Source organism: Daphnia carinata, chromosome 8, assembly GCF_022539665.2.
Source record: "Daphnia carinata strain CSIRO-1 chromosome 8, CSIRO_AGI_Dcar_HiC_V3, whole genome shotgun sequence".
Taxonomy (NCBI): Eukaryota; Metazoa; Arthropoda; class Branchiopoda; order Diplostraca; family Daphniidae; genus Daphnia; species Daphnia carinata.
In genome coordinates this window covers 8,318,113-8,333,177 of record NC_081338.1, presented here as the reverse complement: position 1 = coordinate 8,333,177, position 15,065 = coordinate 8,318,113, and the positions used below count along the sequence as shown (strand labels likewise).

Below are 15,065 nucleotides of genomic sequence, written 5' to 3'. Positions count from 1 at the left end.
GGTTGTTCGTGGGCAAATGGCTGATTCATTGGGTCTCTCAACGACAGTCGATGCAAGTGCAGAAGAATAACAAGATATCGTGAAAAGAGGGTTATATTTAGAGAGTGATCCTGATATTATTGCCGCAGAAGAGCGGGTTGTAATATTAGACGCAACGAGTGATTCTGCCACTAAAGGGTCATTAGCCTCATTGTCTGAATCATCTGACAGCTTTCACAATTTCCGTCAAGGGGAAATACCGATGGATATCGGCTGTGATTCAAATGTTTCTACTTGCACCTCTTCGAATAGAAGAGACATAGATCGAATCATGAGCTCAACAATAGATATGCTACAAGTTGCCATGGAATCTGGTAATTCTATTTTAATTGACATCCCCCGTCGGTCGTATCTTCAAATGCGAAGCGAAATTGAAAGTAAATTTCAAATAACATTGTAATTTTTATTTTACTACAATTCAGAAACCTTATTTTGCACTTAAGTCTATTTACTGTTGTAGTTATTATACATCTTGCATGTTTTATAACATAGTGTTATCTAAAATTGTGTTTCACTTTTAAAACCCAGATGCATTTATCACTGAGAAACTACATACCCAGAACCATCTCTATCTATCTAAATCTGTCGAACTTCCATAGAAATAACAATTAGTTAGCATGCGGGAGTATTACGTGTTGCATATTGAAAAAGCTTATTGATCTTCTAGTCGTGTTTTCGCCAGTAGTGGTACAACAGTGTCTTGTCTGCTTCTTTCGAGAATAGCAACTTACTGTGATTCCACTATTCCTGACTATTCTACAAACTGATTACTTAAAAGAACTCTTTTTATTTTCTTTTTTAAATAATTTTACTTTTATAAATCTGCTATAAAAGTTTAAAATAGCTACTATTCATTATGTATTTTGCATTCAATTATACAAAAGTTTACGTAAAAAATAGATAATAAAAAGTAAAAGCTGTAGCCAATACAATCTATTGAATTTGTTCAGAAACTCATATGTTTGGAGTAGCGTACATTTTGTTCACCTAACCTTATCCATGTATTCATATGGGGACCTGCAAACTGGGAAGGGTGTCCCCTTGCACTGCATGTCCCACTTTGTGGACCGCTGCTGTACCTGGCTTTCACCCAGGAGGCTCGGGTTCGATTCCCGGTATGGGAACCTTACCAATCTACGAGTAGTGTTTAGTGCCCTTTTTGATTTATGCAGATTTAAAAGCGAAATTCTCTCTTTTGGCAGGTATAGGTGTGGCAAAATCGTGTATCATCGATGTGATGCCATTGCCGAAACATTTGTGAGGAAAAGTATCAACTTTCAACAATTACAGTTTAATCAAGCTTGCCTATATCCTTCACCATTGCCAACATTCGCCTAATAACTGAGAAATCTTCATTTAAACATGTGTGAAAGTGCTGGAGATCCAGTGTATCGATCCCCGTAATTCTCGCATGCTAAGCGAGCGCTCTAACATCTTTTTTTTTTAAACGAACTTTTATTTTGGATTAATATTCATAATTGCTCAGAATTAAATAAAACAAAAACAAGACAAAATAAACAAATAAATATGTTCCTAGATGCAGACGTCGTTAGGGGCAATAAAGGAAGTTTGGCAATGTTGAGTTTATCATAAAAAACAAGCAAATGCAAGGAGATTTCATGGTGGAATAATAAAAGAAAACAAAAGTAAGCAAGGGCAGAGTCATAGAGAACTGCTTGCGCCACGCTGTGCTACAAATGCCATAAGGGTCTGCGCTGACTTGTGGTCAAATACTGGCAGTTGAAAAGCGAACCTAGCGGTTTTGGTGGAGTACTGCAGGGTCCCAACCAATGAGCTATGTCCAATCAAGATTTTTACAGTCAATCATAGCAGACCCGCCAAACGAGGGGGGAGTTGAAATGGAATCAGTATCCGTAGAACACCACTCCAGCGGTTTGTACTTAGAGTAGTCGGATGGCTAAGTCAAGCGTGTCTTTCAAGCATGGCCTACTATAATAACGGCACGTCAGCACGCAATACCTCCTGCGCAAAAAACTAAATTGCCAGAGAGGCGTAATAGCGCAAACCAAGCTCCACTTTCCAGTGTTTGGTGATTAATACACAATTGAAATGAGTGGAAAAAACAGTGGAAAGTGGAATCAAGAGCAGCGTGTTGCCAGTATACGTTAGGAAAGGGGGAAAAGAAAAGGCTGCGACTGGATTCGAACTCCAGTCGACCGCAATGCAATCGGGGGTGCTATGCATTAGACCTCTCTATCGGTTAGGTATAACGTCTCCTTATGATTTTGCTTCAGGATGTCAGGATATCTCTAGATCTATTCAATAGATGGCTCTTTATCGCTGCCAGCTCCTCCCACAAAATCAGTGAGATTTCAACCACAAGTATCCCTAGACCCTTGTGGCATTTACAGCACAGCATGGAGCAACCAGGTCTCTATGACTCTGGCAAAGGTAATTGTCAGAAATTATCTTCCATATTTCGCAACTATGTCGTCCTTTACTTCTCAACCCTTTCACAATCTTTCCACCCCTTTCCATTCTTTCACCCGTAATTGGCGTCCACCCTTATTTGCCACCCTAAAACCACGCGGTCAAACTCGCCCTTCTTTTGTTTCTCTCTTCTCGGTTAGTTGCTACCCGTTTGATGGTCAGTTAGTCTGACGAATCGGCCATCACCGGGTGACGATTCTCCCTCTCTCAAACTCTCACTCTCTCCCAACTCAGTTTGTGTCTGTGCATTAACCTATCTCATTCCAAGTGAAAATCAGAAAATTACACAGCGTAGGAACCTGAAAGTTTTAGTGTCTTATTCACACTGTCGATCACAAATTATCGACATTTGGTGCCGTAACCAGTTTTTTCGAAACGTAATAAGATGGCGTCCATCAATTCCCTCGTCAGCAGGCGAGCAGGCAATCGTGGTGCTGTCACGAGATTACTACCGAAAATACAAGCTATCATCGACGATCGACTCATGGAAAAAGAACGCAAAATTCACGAGCTGAATAGAAAATTGATGGATCTCCACAACAAAATCAAAACTATTGAAGCGTTGGACGATGAAATTCAAGGAGCCATCGGTGAAGACGAGCTGGAGGCGGAAATTGATAACTCTTGTTCAGCCAACTCCATTATCAAGGATGCCTTAGATGCAGGTGAATACGCACTCGAAGAGCTGCGAAAGGTAGCAATCGACGATCAGATCGCCCTCAACGCGGTAACAGTTCCCTTGGCCCCCCACGCGCCAATCGCTACAACAATAGCTGTTCCTGATTCAAGCAACCTGCCGAAATTTAACTTGCCCGAGTTTGATGGTTCAATTTTACAATGGTGTGCGTTCTGGACGTATTTGAAGTCGAAGTCCATAACAAAACTAAATACTCTGATGCTACTAAGTTTAATTTCCTAAACTCTCGCTTGACCGGTGAAGCCAAAGCTCTACTGATGGGTCTCACACCTAACAACGCCAACCATCCAAAGGCTGTAGATCTGTTAAAAGAGCGTTTCGGACAACCGCACAAGATCATCATGGCTCACATGCGCGCTTTTTTATCTCTACCGAAACCGGGATTGGACAAGACAAGTTTGAGACGATTCGTGGATAATCTAGAGGCAAACATACGCGGACTTGAAGCACTAGGGAAAGGAATGGATTCGTATGGTGATTTGCTCGTTTGCATCTTACTGGATAAGTTAACCGCAGATCTACGTCGCAACTTAGCAAGACAACACGGCGCGATCGAATGGACATTGGAAGAACTAAGGAATGCCATGAAAAAAGAAATTGAAATTTTAGAAGACTCAACAGATCATTCCATCATTAAACATTCAGAATCGAACAAGCAAGCCGGTGTCATGTTTACAAAAACATCGCGAGTGGAAACCGAACGAAAACGAATTAAGCATTGCGCCTACTGTACAGGAAACCATTTTCCCACAGACTGTAATAATGTAGTCACAACCGAGGAAAGATACACTATCGCTCGTGGTAAACATCTATGTTTTAACTGTCTACGATCCCAACAGTCAACAAACAACGAGTGTCCATCCAAATTTCGGTGCCGCATATGTCAAAAGGCTCATCACACTAGTTTACATTCAAACAGCCGACACGGTAATTACACAAATTCATCTACGAGACCAAGGGTTGAAACAAACACTACCATTTTATCTTCAAATCCCACAACCGTGGCCCTAACTGCAAACGGATCTCGCAATTCCTTTGCATCACAATCTTTCGTCTTGCTAGAAACAGCAGTTGTGCCCATACAAGCCAAAGGTGTCACATTAAAAGGCAATGTTCTAATCGACAAAGGAGCACAACGATCGTTCATCACTACGGAGCTCGCGAAGAAACTACAACTCAAAACGCTATTTCGTGAAAATCTAGTGTTAGTCGGTTTCGCTGCTGCTTCATCTAATGCAGAAATCTACGATGTCGTGCAAGTATCATTCAGAGACATCAATGGCTGTCCCATTGACATACAAGCTATCGTCATCAATCACATAGTCGATCCACTGGATGACCCTCATAGGGCCTTAATCGGAAACCTACCTCATCTGCGAAATTTGCAACTCGCACATCCAGCATCAATGGAATCTCAGTTCCGAATCGACATCCTCATAGGAGCAGATTATTATTGGGACATCGTTAGCGACAAGATAGTGCGTGGGCAAGGCCCCACAGCTGTAAGCTCGAAGCTCGGATATCTCTTATCTGGTTGCGTATCGAACCTACACGTAAACAACTCTGATCAAACGGCAATGCTAAACGTGTCCGTGGAAGAAAAATTTGACATTTCGAGACTTTGGGATCTAGAAATGCTGGGTATTCAACCAGAAACAGAAGCCATGGACATCACCAGTGAGTATCAGAACAACTGCATCGAATTCAAACAAAACAAATATCAAGCTCGTCTGCCATGGAAGACAGATCATCCTACTCTCTCATCCAATCAATTCGTATGCGAACGCCGAACTCGTAGCATGATAAAGCGACTTGGGAAAACGCCTAGCAACTTACAATTATATGATTCCACTATCCAACAACAACTGGCAAACGAATTTATTGAAAAGGTACCGCATCACGAAATCAACATCAAGAGCGGATGTCACTACGTACCACATCATGGAGTAATCAAAGAATCAACAACAACTCCTCTCAGAATTGTTTACGATTGCTCCTGCAAGACTTACAAGGGTGTCAGCTTAAATGATTGCTTGAACGTTGGACCTTCTCTACAAAACAACATGTTAGAAATCCTTCTACGTTTTCGAACACACAACATCGGTCTCGTCGCTGATATCGAGAAAGCGTATCATCAGATACTACTACACGAAGCAGATCGAGATTTTCTCAGATTCTTTTGGATCAAGGATGGAAAGGACCCAAATTCAGAGTTCGAAACCTATCGTTTTCGAGTAATACCATTTGGAGCAAGTAGTTCGCCATTCATTTTGCTGTCGGTGATCAAAAAGCACTTGGCAGAATCCTCATCTAAAATCGCCATTGACATGGATCAAAACATTTACGTAGACAACTTAATTTCCGGATGCGAAACAGAAAAGGAAGCTCATCAATACTACAATCAAGCAAACGCCATTATGAAACAAGCAGGCCTGAAACTACAAGAGTGGGCAACAAACAACAGAGCGGTACAAACAACAATCAACCTCGACGATGAAAGAGACAAGAATTCCTTCATCAAAATCCTTGGGTTAAGATGGTCTCGATCAAATGACACACTCATGTTACCGAAGTTCTACTTGACCACTCCAAATGCTACAACCGTAACGAAAAGAATCGTTCTTCGTAAAATTTCAACTGTTTACGACCCGATGGGTTTCATCTCACCATTAACAATCTCTGCACGGATCCTGATTCAAGAAATTTGGAAATTGAAACTACAGTGGGATGATCCGTTGTCGCCAGAGATGCAGGAACGGTGGAATGGAATCACGCAAGCCATCGAAAAATCGAATACCGAAGTTCCAAGAACCTACCTCACCACAGGACTCATCACAGAAATACACATCTTCGTGGATGCGAGTCAACAAGCATATGGAGCGATTGCCTATGTTTGCAATAAGACACAACAATCCTTTGCATTCTCCAAATCACGAGTTGCCCCCTTGAAAAAGGACCAAAGACTCCTTACCCTACCGCAAATGGAACTTATGGCAGCAACAATTGGCACTCGCATAGCAACCTCAATTCTCAATGCTTTCAAACCACTTGGTCTAACACCGAAATGCGTATTGTGGTCCGACAGCCAAATAGTCTTATATTGGCTACATCAATCTAAAAGCAACAAGAATCTCTTTGTTTCGAATCGAGTCAGAGCAATACGAGAATTCAACCAAACAAGCACCGCAGAATGGCGCTATTGTCCGACACATCAAAATCCCGCCGACCTACTAACGCGAGGGATAACATTGAAACAATTTTCCCATAGCTTTTGGTACACCGGACCCCCATGGCTCACTAAACCAGAAGAATGGCCCAGCTGGAAAATTGAAAATCTATCAGAATCCATCAGACACATAGCCAGCACGGTGGTGATCGACAACAAAGCTCATTCTGACCAAAAAACCAGGAACGACATTTCAAACATCCTTCATGCAAAACAATATCGTTGGCGATCACTACTTCGAATAACCGCAATTATATGTCGTTTTGCGAACAACATTCGATTCCACGATGCGTCACGAAAATCATGGATAAAAGGACACATTACCGCTTTCGAACTAAAATGCGCCGAAACACTATGGATCCGGTCAATTCAAGATCATCACTTCCCGGTGGAGAAAGAATATCTACAAGAGCAAAAAGGAAAACGACCAGCACTAGTATCACAACTAGACCTCATTATGGATAAGAACAAAATCATCCGCTGCCAAGGGCGTTTGGGAAACGCAAAACTAAATCTAGATACAATAAGTCCAATCTTATTACCGAAGAAATGCAGAATCACAAAATTGATCATTGAAGCATATCATATCAACATGCTACACGGGGGAACCAACCACACAGTATCCGCTATTCGTCAAAGATATTGGATTCCCAGCATTAAACAAAGCGTCAAGACCGTCATCCGTGATTGTGTCACCTGTCGCCGAGTGAATGGAGCCGCGTACACACCTCCAAATCACGCTCCTCTACCAGCGTGTCGAGTATCCAACGATTTTCCTTTCACTACAACCGGAGTGGACTTCACAGGTGCATTCACCATACGAGGCCAGAAGGATATCAAGAAACAAGATAAAGAAGTATACGTACTATTGTTCACTTGCGCCAGCTCTCGTGCCATTCATCTGGAGGTGGTGGATGACCTAGCTACTAAAACTTTTCTTGAAGCGTTCCGATGTTTTACATCACATCACGCCATTCCATCAGTCATCATTTCAGACAACGCCAAAACGTTTGAAGCAGCTGCGAAGACCTTTCAAAAATTATTCCAAAGTGCCGAAATTCAACGCCATTTCTCGGATCGTCAAATCCATTGGCGGTTTATACCGAAATGCGCGCCGTGGTATGGTGGGTTTTGGGAAAGGCTCATAGCCATAACCAAAACAACACTGAAGAAAATGTTGGGCCGCACAAAACCCACACTCAACGAATTTCGTGCCCTCATCGCTGAAGCCGAAGCCGTTCTGAACGACAGACCGTTGCAAGACTATCCCACAACAATTGAAGCAAAGGACATTCTAACACCGTCACATCTCATGTATGGAAGAAGAATCACCACGCTTCCGTTCAATGAAAACCTGGCAGAAGAAGAACTGGACCCGTCATTCGATGAAAAACCCTCCGAATTAAAAAGATCAATCATCCGACATCAAAAACTACTGGGTCACTTCAAAAAACAATTTCTATCCAGTTATATCCCAGCTCTAAGAGAATTTCACTCACATACACGAAAAACCCAACCTACAATAGTCAAGGAAAAGGACATCGTGTTAATTCACGACGACGGACCAAGGAAACATTGGAAAATGGCTGTAGTGGAGGAACTAATCAAAAGCGCAGATGGACAAGTTAGAGCAGTGGATTTGAGAACAGCCCATGGCAAAACCAATCGTCCCATCACAAGACTGCATCCCCTTCGACTTTCCGAGCCAAATCACGAACCAGCCAACGTCGCAGTATCTACTCCATCGTCCCGGCCACTTCGACGAGCTGCGGAATTAGCACGAGACCGTATCAAGAAGATGTCCGAAGAATAACATTTGGGGCCGGCAGTGTCAGAAATTATCTTCCATATTTCGCAACTATGTCGTCCTTTACTTCTCAACCCTTTCACAATCTTTCCACCCCTTTCCATTCTTTCACCCGTAATTGGCGTCCACCCTTATTTGCCACCCTAAAACCACGCGGTCAAACTCGCCCTTCTTTTGTTTCTCTCTTCTCGGTTAGTTGCTACCCGTTTGATGGTCAGTTAGTCTGACGAATCGGCCATCACCGGGTGACGATTCTCCCTCTCTCAAACTCTCACTCTCTCCCAACTCAGTTTGTGTCTGTGCATTAACCTATCTCATTCCAAGTGAAAATCAGAAAATTACACAGCGTAGGAACCTGAAAGTTTTAGTGTCTTATTCACACTGTCGATCACAAATTATCGACAGTAATAGACATTTGGGGAAAATTTACGATAAGCAAAAAATAACCAAAATTTGACATATTCGGGTAGAAATAAAAACACGATAAACAAAATGATACTAAAATATGAAGCTTAATTAACAGAAAAGGAAGGTGGAGGACTTATCTAGGGTAACAAGATAAGTCCTTCACTCTAAATTGATTTCCATAGGCTCTCTACTTCTTCTTGACTTGGGATCCTTTTTTGTTTGCCGGAGATTACCTATCGGCCCAAAATGGCCACGAATCAAATCTTCCCTTGTCGAACCGCAGCCCATTCGACGCATAGTTCCTTCTAACTAGCTCCGAACGGTGAGACGTGCAGGACACTGGAACATCAGATGCTCATCGGTTTCGGGATGTTGGTGGCAGATGGGGCATAACGCGTCCTTGGAGGGATCCAACCGATGGCACCTGGTCCTGGTAGGGAGAAGTCGCTGGTTGAATAGGAACATGGTCTCTCTGATGTTGCTTGGAAGGGCTGCAGTCTCCTTCCAGATTCGTGGCCAATCCAGATTAGGCCTCAGGATCTCCAGCTTTCGCATTGTGGTTACCTCTAGGATCCAATGGTTATATGTTTTTCGGTGAACCATTGGATATCCCTGAACCAGGACGGATGAGGCGAAGAGTTGCTTGATTTGATGCAGTGGCTCCTGAAGGTAAAAGGATCTCTTCATGACTGCTACGTGTAGGGTGTTGCCTTTGTAGAGTGGTAACAAGGTCCGAAGAGGGAAGAACATGCAATAACGAAGTAGAAAGCTGTCTGGGCTGATGGAACCAGTCAGGACTTAATACATGGGGCACAAGAAAAGGGAACGGTAAAAGGGTTGTGTGTGGACCATTCCCAGTCCCTCTTGGCTGACAGAACGATAAATTACAGTTTTCTTCGCCTTTCTACTTTACGCATCCATAGGAAGTTCCAGACAGCCTTTGAAATCTGGTCAGCCATACTTTGGTTGCGTGGTAGTACATGTGCAATAAACACAGTTCTCGAGAGAGCCTTCGACTTGATGCAAATCACCCTCTGGTAGAGGTTAGGCTGTCGACAGGCATTCTCTCGCAAAATACCATTTAGAGGGCCGAATGCATCATTCCAGATCCTATCAGCTGTCTCGGCTATAGAGTGGTAGAATTTAATTCCTAACAGGGACAATGTTGACGCTGACACAAGGCATTCAAGAGGCCAAAGCAATCTAGAGCTACAAGTCCCAAATCCCAGGGCTTTCGTTTTCTCTTTATTCATCCCTGCTTTTGTCCACTGAGAGATACAAGTCAATGACTTGTCCTGCCCTGGTAAAATCTTCGCCACAAGAAATGAAAATGAAGACGTCATCATAAAAGGCTTTGACAGTGAATTTTTCATTAAATAATGATACGTTCTGGAGAACTTTGGATAAGAGACAAGTAATGGCTCAACGTATAGGACGAAGAGGTGGACAGATATGGGCATCCTTGGCGAATCGACTGGATATTATTAATCACCCCAGCCACCTCCGGTCCGTTGAGGATTGATATTCCGGTTACAGAATACATAGTCTGTAACCAACGGACGCAAGTGGTGGGATAGCCAATGATATCCAGAATCCTCCAGAGGACTTCCCTTTTAACCAGAGGGCTGGCCTTTTCAAAGTCAACTCCAACAATTGCAGCGCCCATACCCCGCAGCATCCCCGGTCCTCAACGTATTGGATGATATCTCTGTAAAGACTTAAATTATCAAAAATCAATCTACCAGGTACCCCACCTTTTTTATGAGGCGCTATGGTAGATGAACAGTGTCTGCCTCAAACGGTTCGCTAAACAGATGCCATGACTTTGTAGTCACAGTTCAACAGAGAAAGTGGCCGAAAATAAGAAATCCCGCAAAGTCCTGAAGACTTCCCCGACAGCTGCCTACAGCTCAAAACGAACCCATTATGGAGATCATAACAAGAAAACTGCCAATCGAGCTAATATCAAGACGGCATGGAGACCAGACGGTCAAAGAAGGCATTAAAGGACCGCTGTATTTTTATTGATTCGACAGCTGAAGACTAGGAATATGCCTATTCCAAAGAGAAACACTAAAAGAAAAAGGCGAAACAAGAACCAACAGAAAAAAACGCAACGAGTCACATTCGCAACAAAACAGAAGAGAGTACAGAAAAGAGAAGATGTTTATGTTGCAACGATAACACCCACCGACCAAATGTGATGTCACACTAGAAAAGAAAGTTGAGCAAGTTAAGAAATAAAAAAGGTGTTGGAAGTGCCTTGGACCAAATCATGAAGTGAGAGAGTGTTGGAGTATGAGCAATTGCTACAAATGCGGAAAAGATCACCACACGGCTATCTGCAATAAGGTAGTTAATCCGAAATCGGTTATGGCAACAGTAGTGGTATCTCCAATGTTAAAGGTAGCAGATGGCGCTCCTCTTTCAATAGAAGCACGCCTATTTGGCGTGCCAAACGGCAACAGTAATAGTGGAGGGCCCAAAAGGATGGATGAAAGCTATTGCATATATCGATCAAGGATTGAATGCAACCTTAATTCGAAGTGAATTGGCTCAAACTCTAGGACTACATGCGGTTGAGAAGATCAATATCTGGAGCTGCAAGCATTTGGACAAATCCATCCAGAGAAGGGACGCGGCGTAAGAAAATTGCGACTTCGAGGAATCATCCCCCTATCCGAAGAAATAGAATTAGAAGCGATCGAGCATCCCGAAATCGGGAAGGTTGCTGGATCAAAAAGACAGAATTCGTCATCGAACTTTGGAGCCAAGGTTACCAACTCGCAGATGACAGAATTCGAGGTGGAAAGGCAGGTCCGTGCCAAATAGACGTCGGAGCGAATCAAGTCTGGAAGGTTCTCGGCTCAAAACAGATCGTCTCGAAAACGGGTATTCGGGCGTTAAAGAGCAAATTAGGATGGTTACTACTAGTGTAAGATGAGACAGTGACGATATCGTCTACCACGGTGATCGGTTTCCCCGTAAAACCAAAACTAGGAACACCCGAAAATTTGGAAGAAGATACGGACCCGAAAATGGACGAACTAGATTTCGCAAGATAGTGGAAGTTGGAAAAAGATTCCACTATCAATACAGTGGAAATCCTAAACAGACTGCATCATTCAGGATGAAGATGAACTTTATGTGGCACCGCTCACATGGAAGGAAACAAAAAAAGTCTGAGCAAGAATGAAGCCATGGAAGAAGACCAGGCAAAGGCGCGGATAAGAAGATCGGACAGGGATAAGGAAGCGAAGACTTCATATGAAGCCGAATTCGATAAACTAAAAGAATTCAGATTCATTTCCAAGGAAGATACGTCAGGGGCCAAGAATGATTTTTTTTGGCACCAAACAAGCATATGCAAGAATTGCACATTTTTTGTGACGCTTCGACAAAAGCATGTGCTGTAGTGGCTTACGCGAAATCGCAATATCCAGACTTAATCCGCCTGATTTGTTGCAAAACAAGAGGAGCGCTACTTTCGAAAAATGAAGTATCACTAGCAAGACTAGAATTGCTCAGTGCCGAGCTCGGTAATGCGTTAGCTGAAAGAATTGTCAATGCAATTGACAAAGTCCAATGGAAAGAATCTATGGACCGATTCGATGGCAACTTTAGGGTGGATAAAGGGTAAGCCAACCCGTTGGAAACTGTTTGTCAGAAAGAGAGTTGAGGCTATTTGAAGAAGGTCCAGAACAGAACGTTGGAAACACTGCTCTGGGAAAGACAATCCAGCGGACTGCGCATCAACAGGAACCACGATCAAAAAACTGATTGCGGCTTCTTTTTATTGGGGAGGTCCATCCTAGTTGATATACGATGAAAAAGAATGGCCGCAACGAGGAAGTCTGACATCAGAAGAAATACAGTTGATGGAGATTGAAGCAAGATCCAAGAAAAGAATAGAAAGTCTTGCAATTAGCAGTATCCTGGACTGGTTCGATGCATTAATTGGCATCAAAAGCAAGCAGTTATCTATGATATCTACGAACAATCGCCTGGGTGTTTAGGCTTTTTAGAAAGGACTTGCCCGGTAAGGCAATTTAAACGGTCAGAGGAAAGGAAATACCATGTCTACCTGTCCGCGAAATCACAAACGACGGAAATCTTTATTTTGAAGTATTCAGAAAAGGGCATTTACAGAAATCTACGAATCCCTTCAAGACGGAAAGCTACCTGGTAAACTGCACTGCAACCTGGTAACCTTAAGACCGATTTGGGATGCGCAAGAACAACTGATAGCAGTGACTGGAAGAGTAGGTCCAGCCTTAAATGAATTGCTGATCGACCCGCCAATTCTTCTCCCAGCAAACTAGAATATTGGACATGATGATCTAATATTATCATGTCAAACGGAAAGATGCCAGCATATCCAAAACACTCGTTATCACGTTTTCACGAAATCGTTTTTGGATTACTCGCGTCCGCCAACGGATAAAAAGTGCTATTGTTGCAAACTAAGCACGTGTAAAGACGAAATCGAACTTAACGAAATGAAACGAACGACGAAATAAAGTAGAGAAATACTATATTTAACTCAAGACAAAAAATGGACAAAGCGAGAAAAATGGTGACACGACAAGTTGAAAGCCGAGAAGCGTCTGAACGATTTGACACGTTATCAATTAAATTCCGTGTCTATAAAAAAATGACTTAAGAAAAGCGGAACAATAGGCCGCTAAATTAAAGAAAAGGAAGGGAAATTGTGGGCGCGTGAGGCCCGATCTGAGTTGCCATGGCAACTCGGTAACAGCTATCAAACAGTGTGTGAAGTGTCGACGAGTTCTATCGCATTCCTGCACTGAAGAAACGGCTTCAGTGCCCTTGGATCGTACCAATAGAACACAACCCTTGGAAGTTATCGGGATCGACTACTTCGGACCAAGGTACGTTTTGGAAGAAATAATCTTAATTGAGAAAGACTGCGAAGGGAACGATATCGAAAAGACTCGTGTAAAAGAGAAAAAGGTGCATGCGTGTATATTTACTTGTGCTGTCACAAGAGCTGTGCACTTGTAACTTGTGACTGACTTAACTGCCCAAACGTTTATGCACGCGGTATGAAGAATGATGTCACTTAAAGAAAATTGTAGAGTTATCTACAGTGGCAACACGTCAACATTTACTTGTCCAGCAAAACTGATACCAGAAGATTCTACCCTAGCCAACTGGTTGTCAAGCAAGGGTATTAAGTGGAAATTCTCCCCCAGTCGTGCTCCCTGGTGGGGCGGGCTCTGGGAAAGAATGGTACGCTCCGTAAAAGAACCATTAAGGAAAGGGTTGGTGATGGGGTATGGAGGTGAGCTACGGCCAACTTCATACTTTACTGGTAGAAATCGAAGCCATCGTGAAATCACGGCCCCTCACTTATGTGTTTGAAGACGCGCAATCATACGAAGTGTTATGTCCTCAAAAGCTGCTAACTGGAAGACAACCTGGTCCCACAACACAGTCACCCGACTCTACGAAAATGAGCCGCAACGAGCTTATCGAACTGGATAAGCAGAAAAACGAGCATGTTCTGACATGGTGGACGCTATGGCAAGACTCGTACTTGTCCGACCTTAAGCGATTTTACTGCCGCAAGGGTAAGAGTACGAGAATTCCACGTGTTGGCGAAGTCGTCTTGTTGAAGAGAGCCGAACATCAAGCGAGTTTCATGGCTGACGGCCATTGTTACTGAACTGTTTTTGGTCCCTGGCTACGACGGCAAGGTGAGAGCTGTTGCTACGGCTCGTACGAGTTTGTACGGCTGCAATCGGGAAAGGAAACCACCCGAGGCATCCAGACTGTCTATCCTTTAGAACACAAGCCGATATCGACACACCCGCCGACGACGCTGAAGCCGGCGAAAAGGAGAAAGCCATGTACAAGAAGAATAAACTCCGTAAGAAGAAATTGGAATCTCAGAAGGGAGCTGGCGATTCCGGCGTGGAGGATGTTGTGGTTCCTCAAATGGAGATCAAAAAGGGCGGGCCCGTGAGAAGACCCCTTGTTTTTTAACATGTAATTGTAATAATTAGTGCAAGCCGCTAGGGGCACTCTGTAACAGAGCTTTCTTGGTGGCCCATGTCGGCAAAGGCCGACCCTTCTAAATTTCCTTTTGTCAAAGAGCAGACGTCTTTTGGAAGTTCTCAAATTCAATAAGAGTAATAAAAGTTCGTTACAGAAACAGAGAGCTTCAGAAAAAAAATCTCAACGAGAATTATACTACTCGTCCAATGAGCCACGTGCAGTATCCTGAACAAAAGGAAACACTGATTTTTTGTGGGAAAGCCATCTGTGGGCAAACTTTATTAATTGCTTACTTTTTAAAATAGAGTTACCGGGATTGGCGCTAAACCATCATGTATATTACAAAGACTATTCATTGTTTCATGGAGGGGTACAAAGCATTTGTTTTTTCATTTTTTACCAATCATCTCGTGAAA

At 43.1% G+C, this 15,065-nt stretch overlaps 2 protein-coding genes across 2 annotated transcripts; both read left to right on the top strand.

The window, feature by feature from the left end:
* The first annotated feature begins 2,875 nt into the window (after positions 1-2,875).
* LOC130698388 (uncharacterized) lies at positions 2,876-8,226 on the top strand. The gene is made up of 2 exons (XM_057521048.1): positions 2,876-3,314; positions 3,356-8,226. Exons 1-2 carry the CDS (start codon positions 2,876-2,878, stop codon positions 8,224-8,226), a joined length of 5,310 nt encoding a protein of 1,769 aa, XP_057377031.1.
* Positions 8,227-13,927: 5,701 nt separating this feature from the next.
* LOC130698387 (uncharacterized) lies at positions 13,928-14,317 on the top strand. The gene has a single exon (XM_057521047.1). It carries the CDS (start codon positions 13,928-13,930, stop codon positions 14,315-14,317), a length of 390 nt encoding a protein of 129 aa, XP_057377030.1.
* Positions 14,318-15,065: the final 748 nt, after the last annotated feature.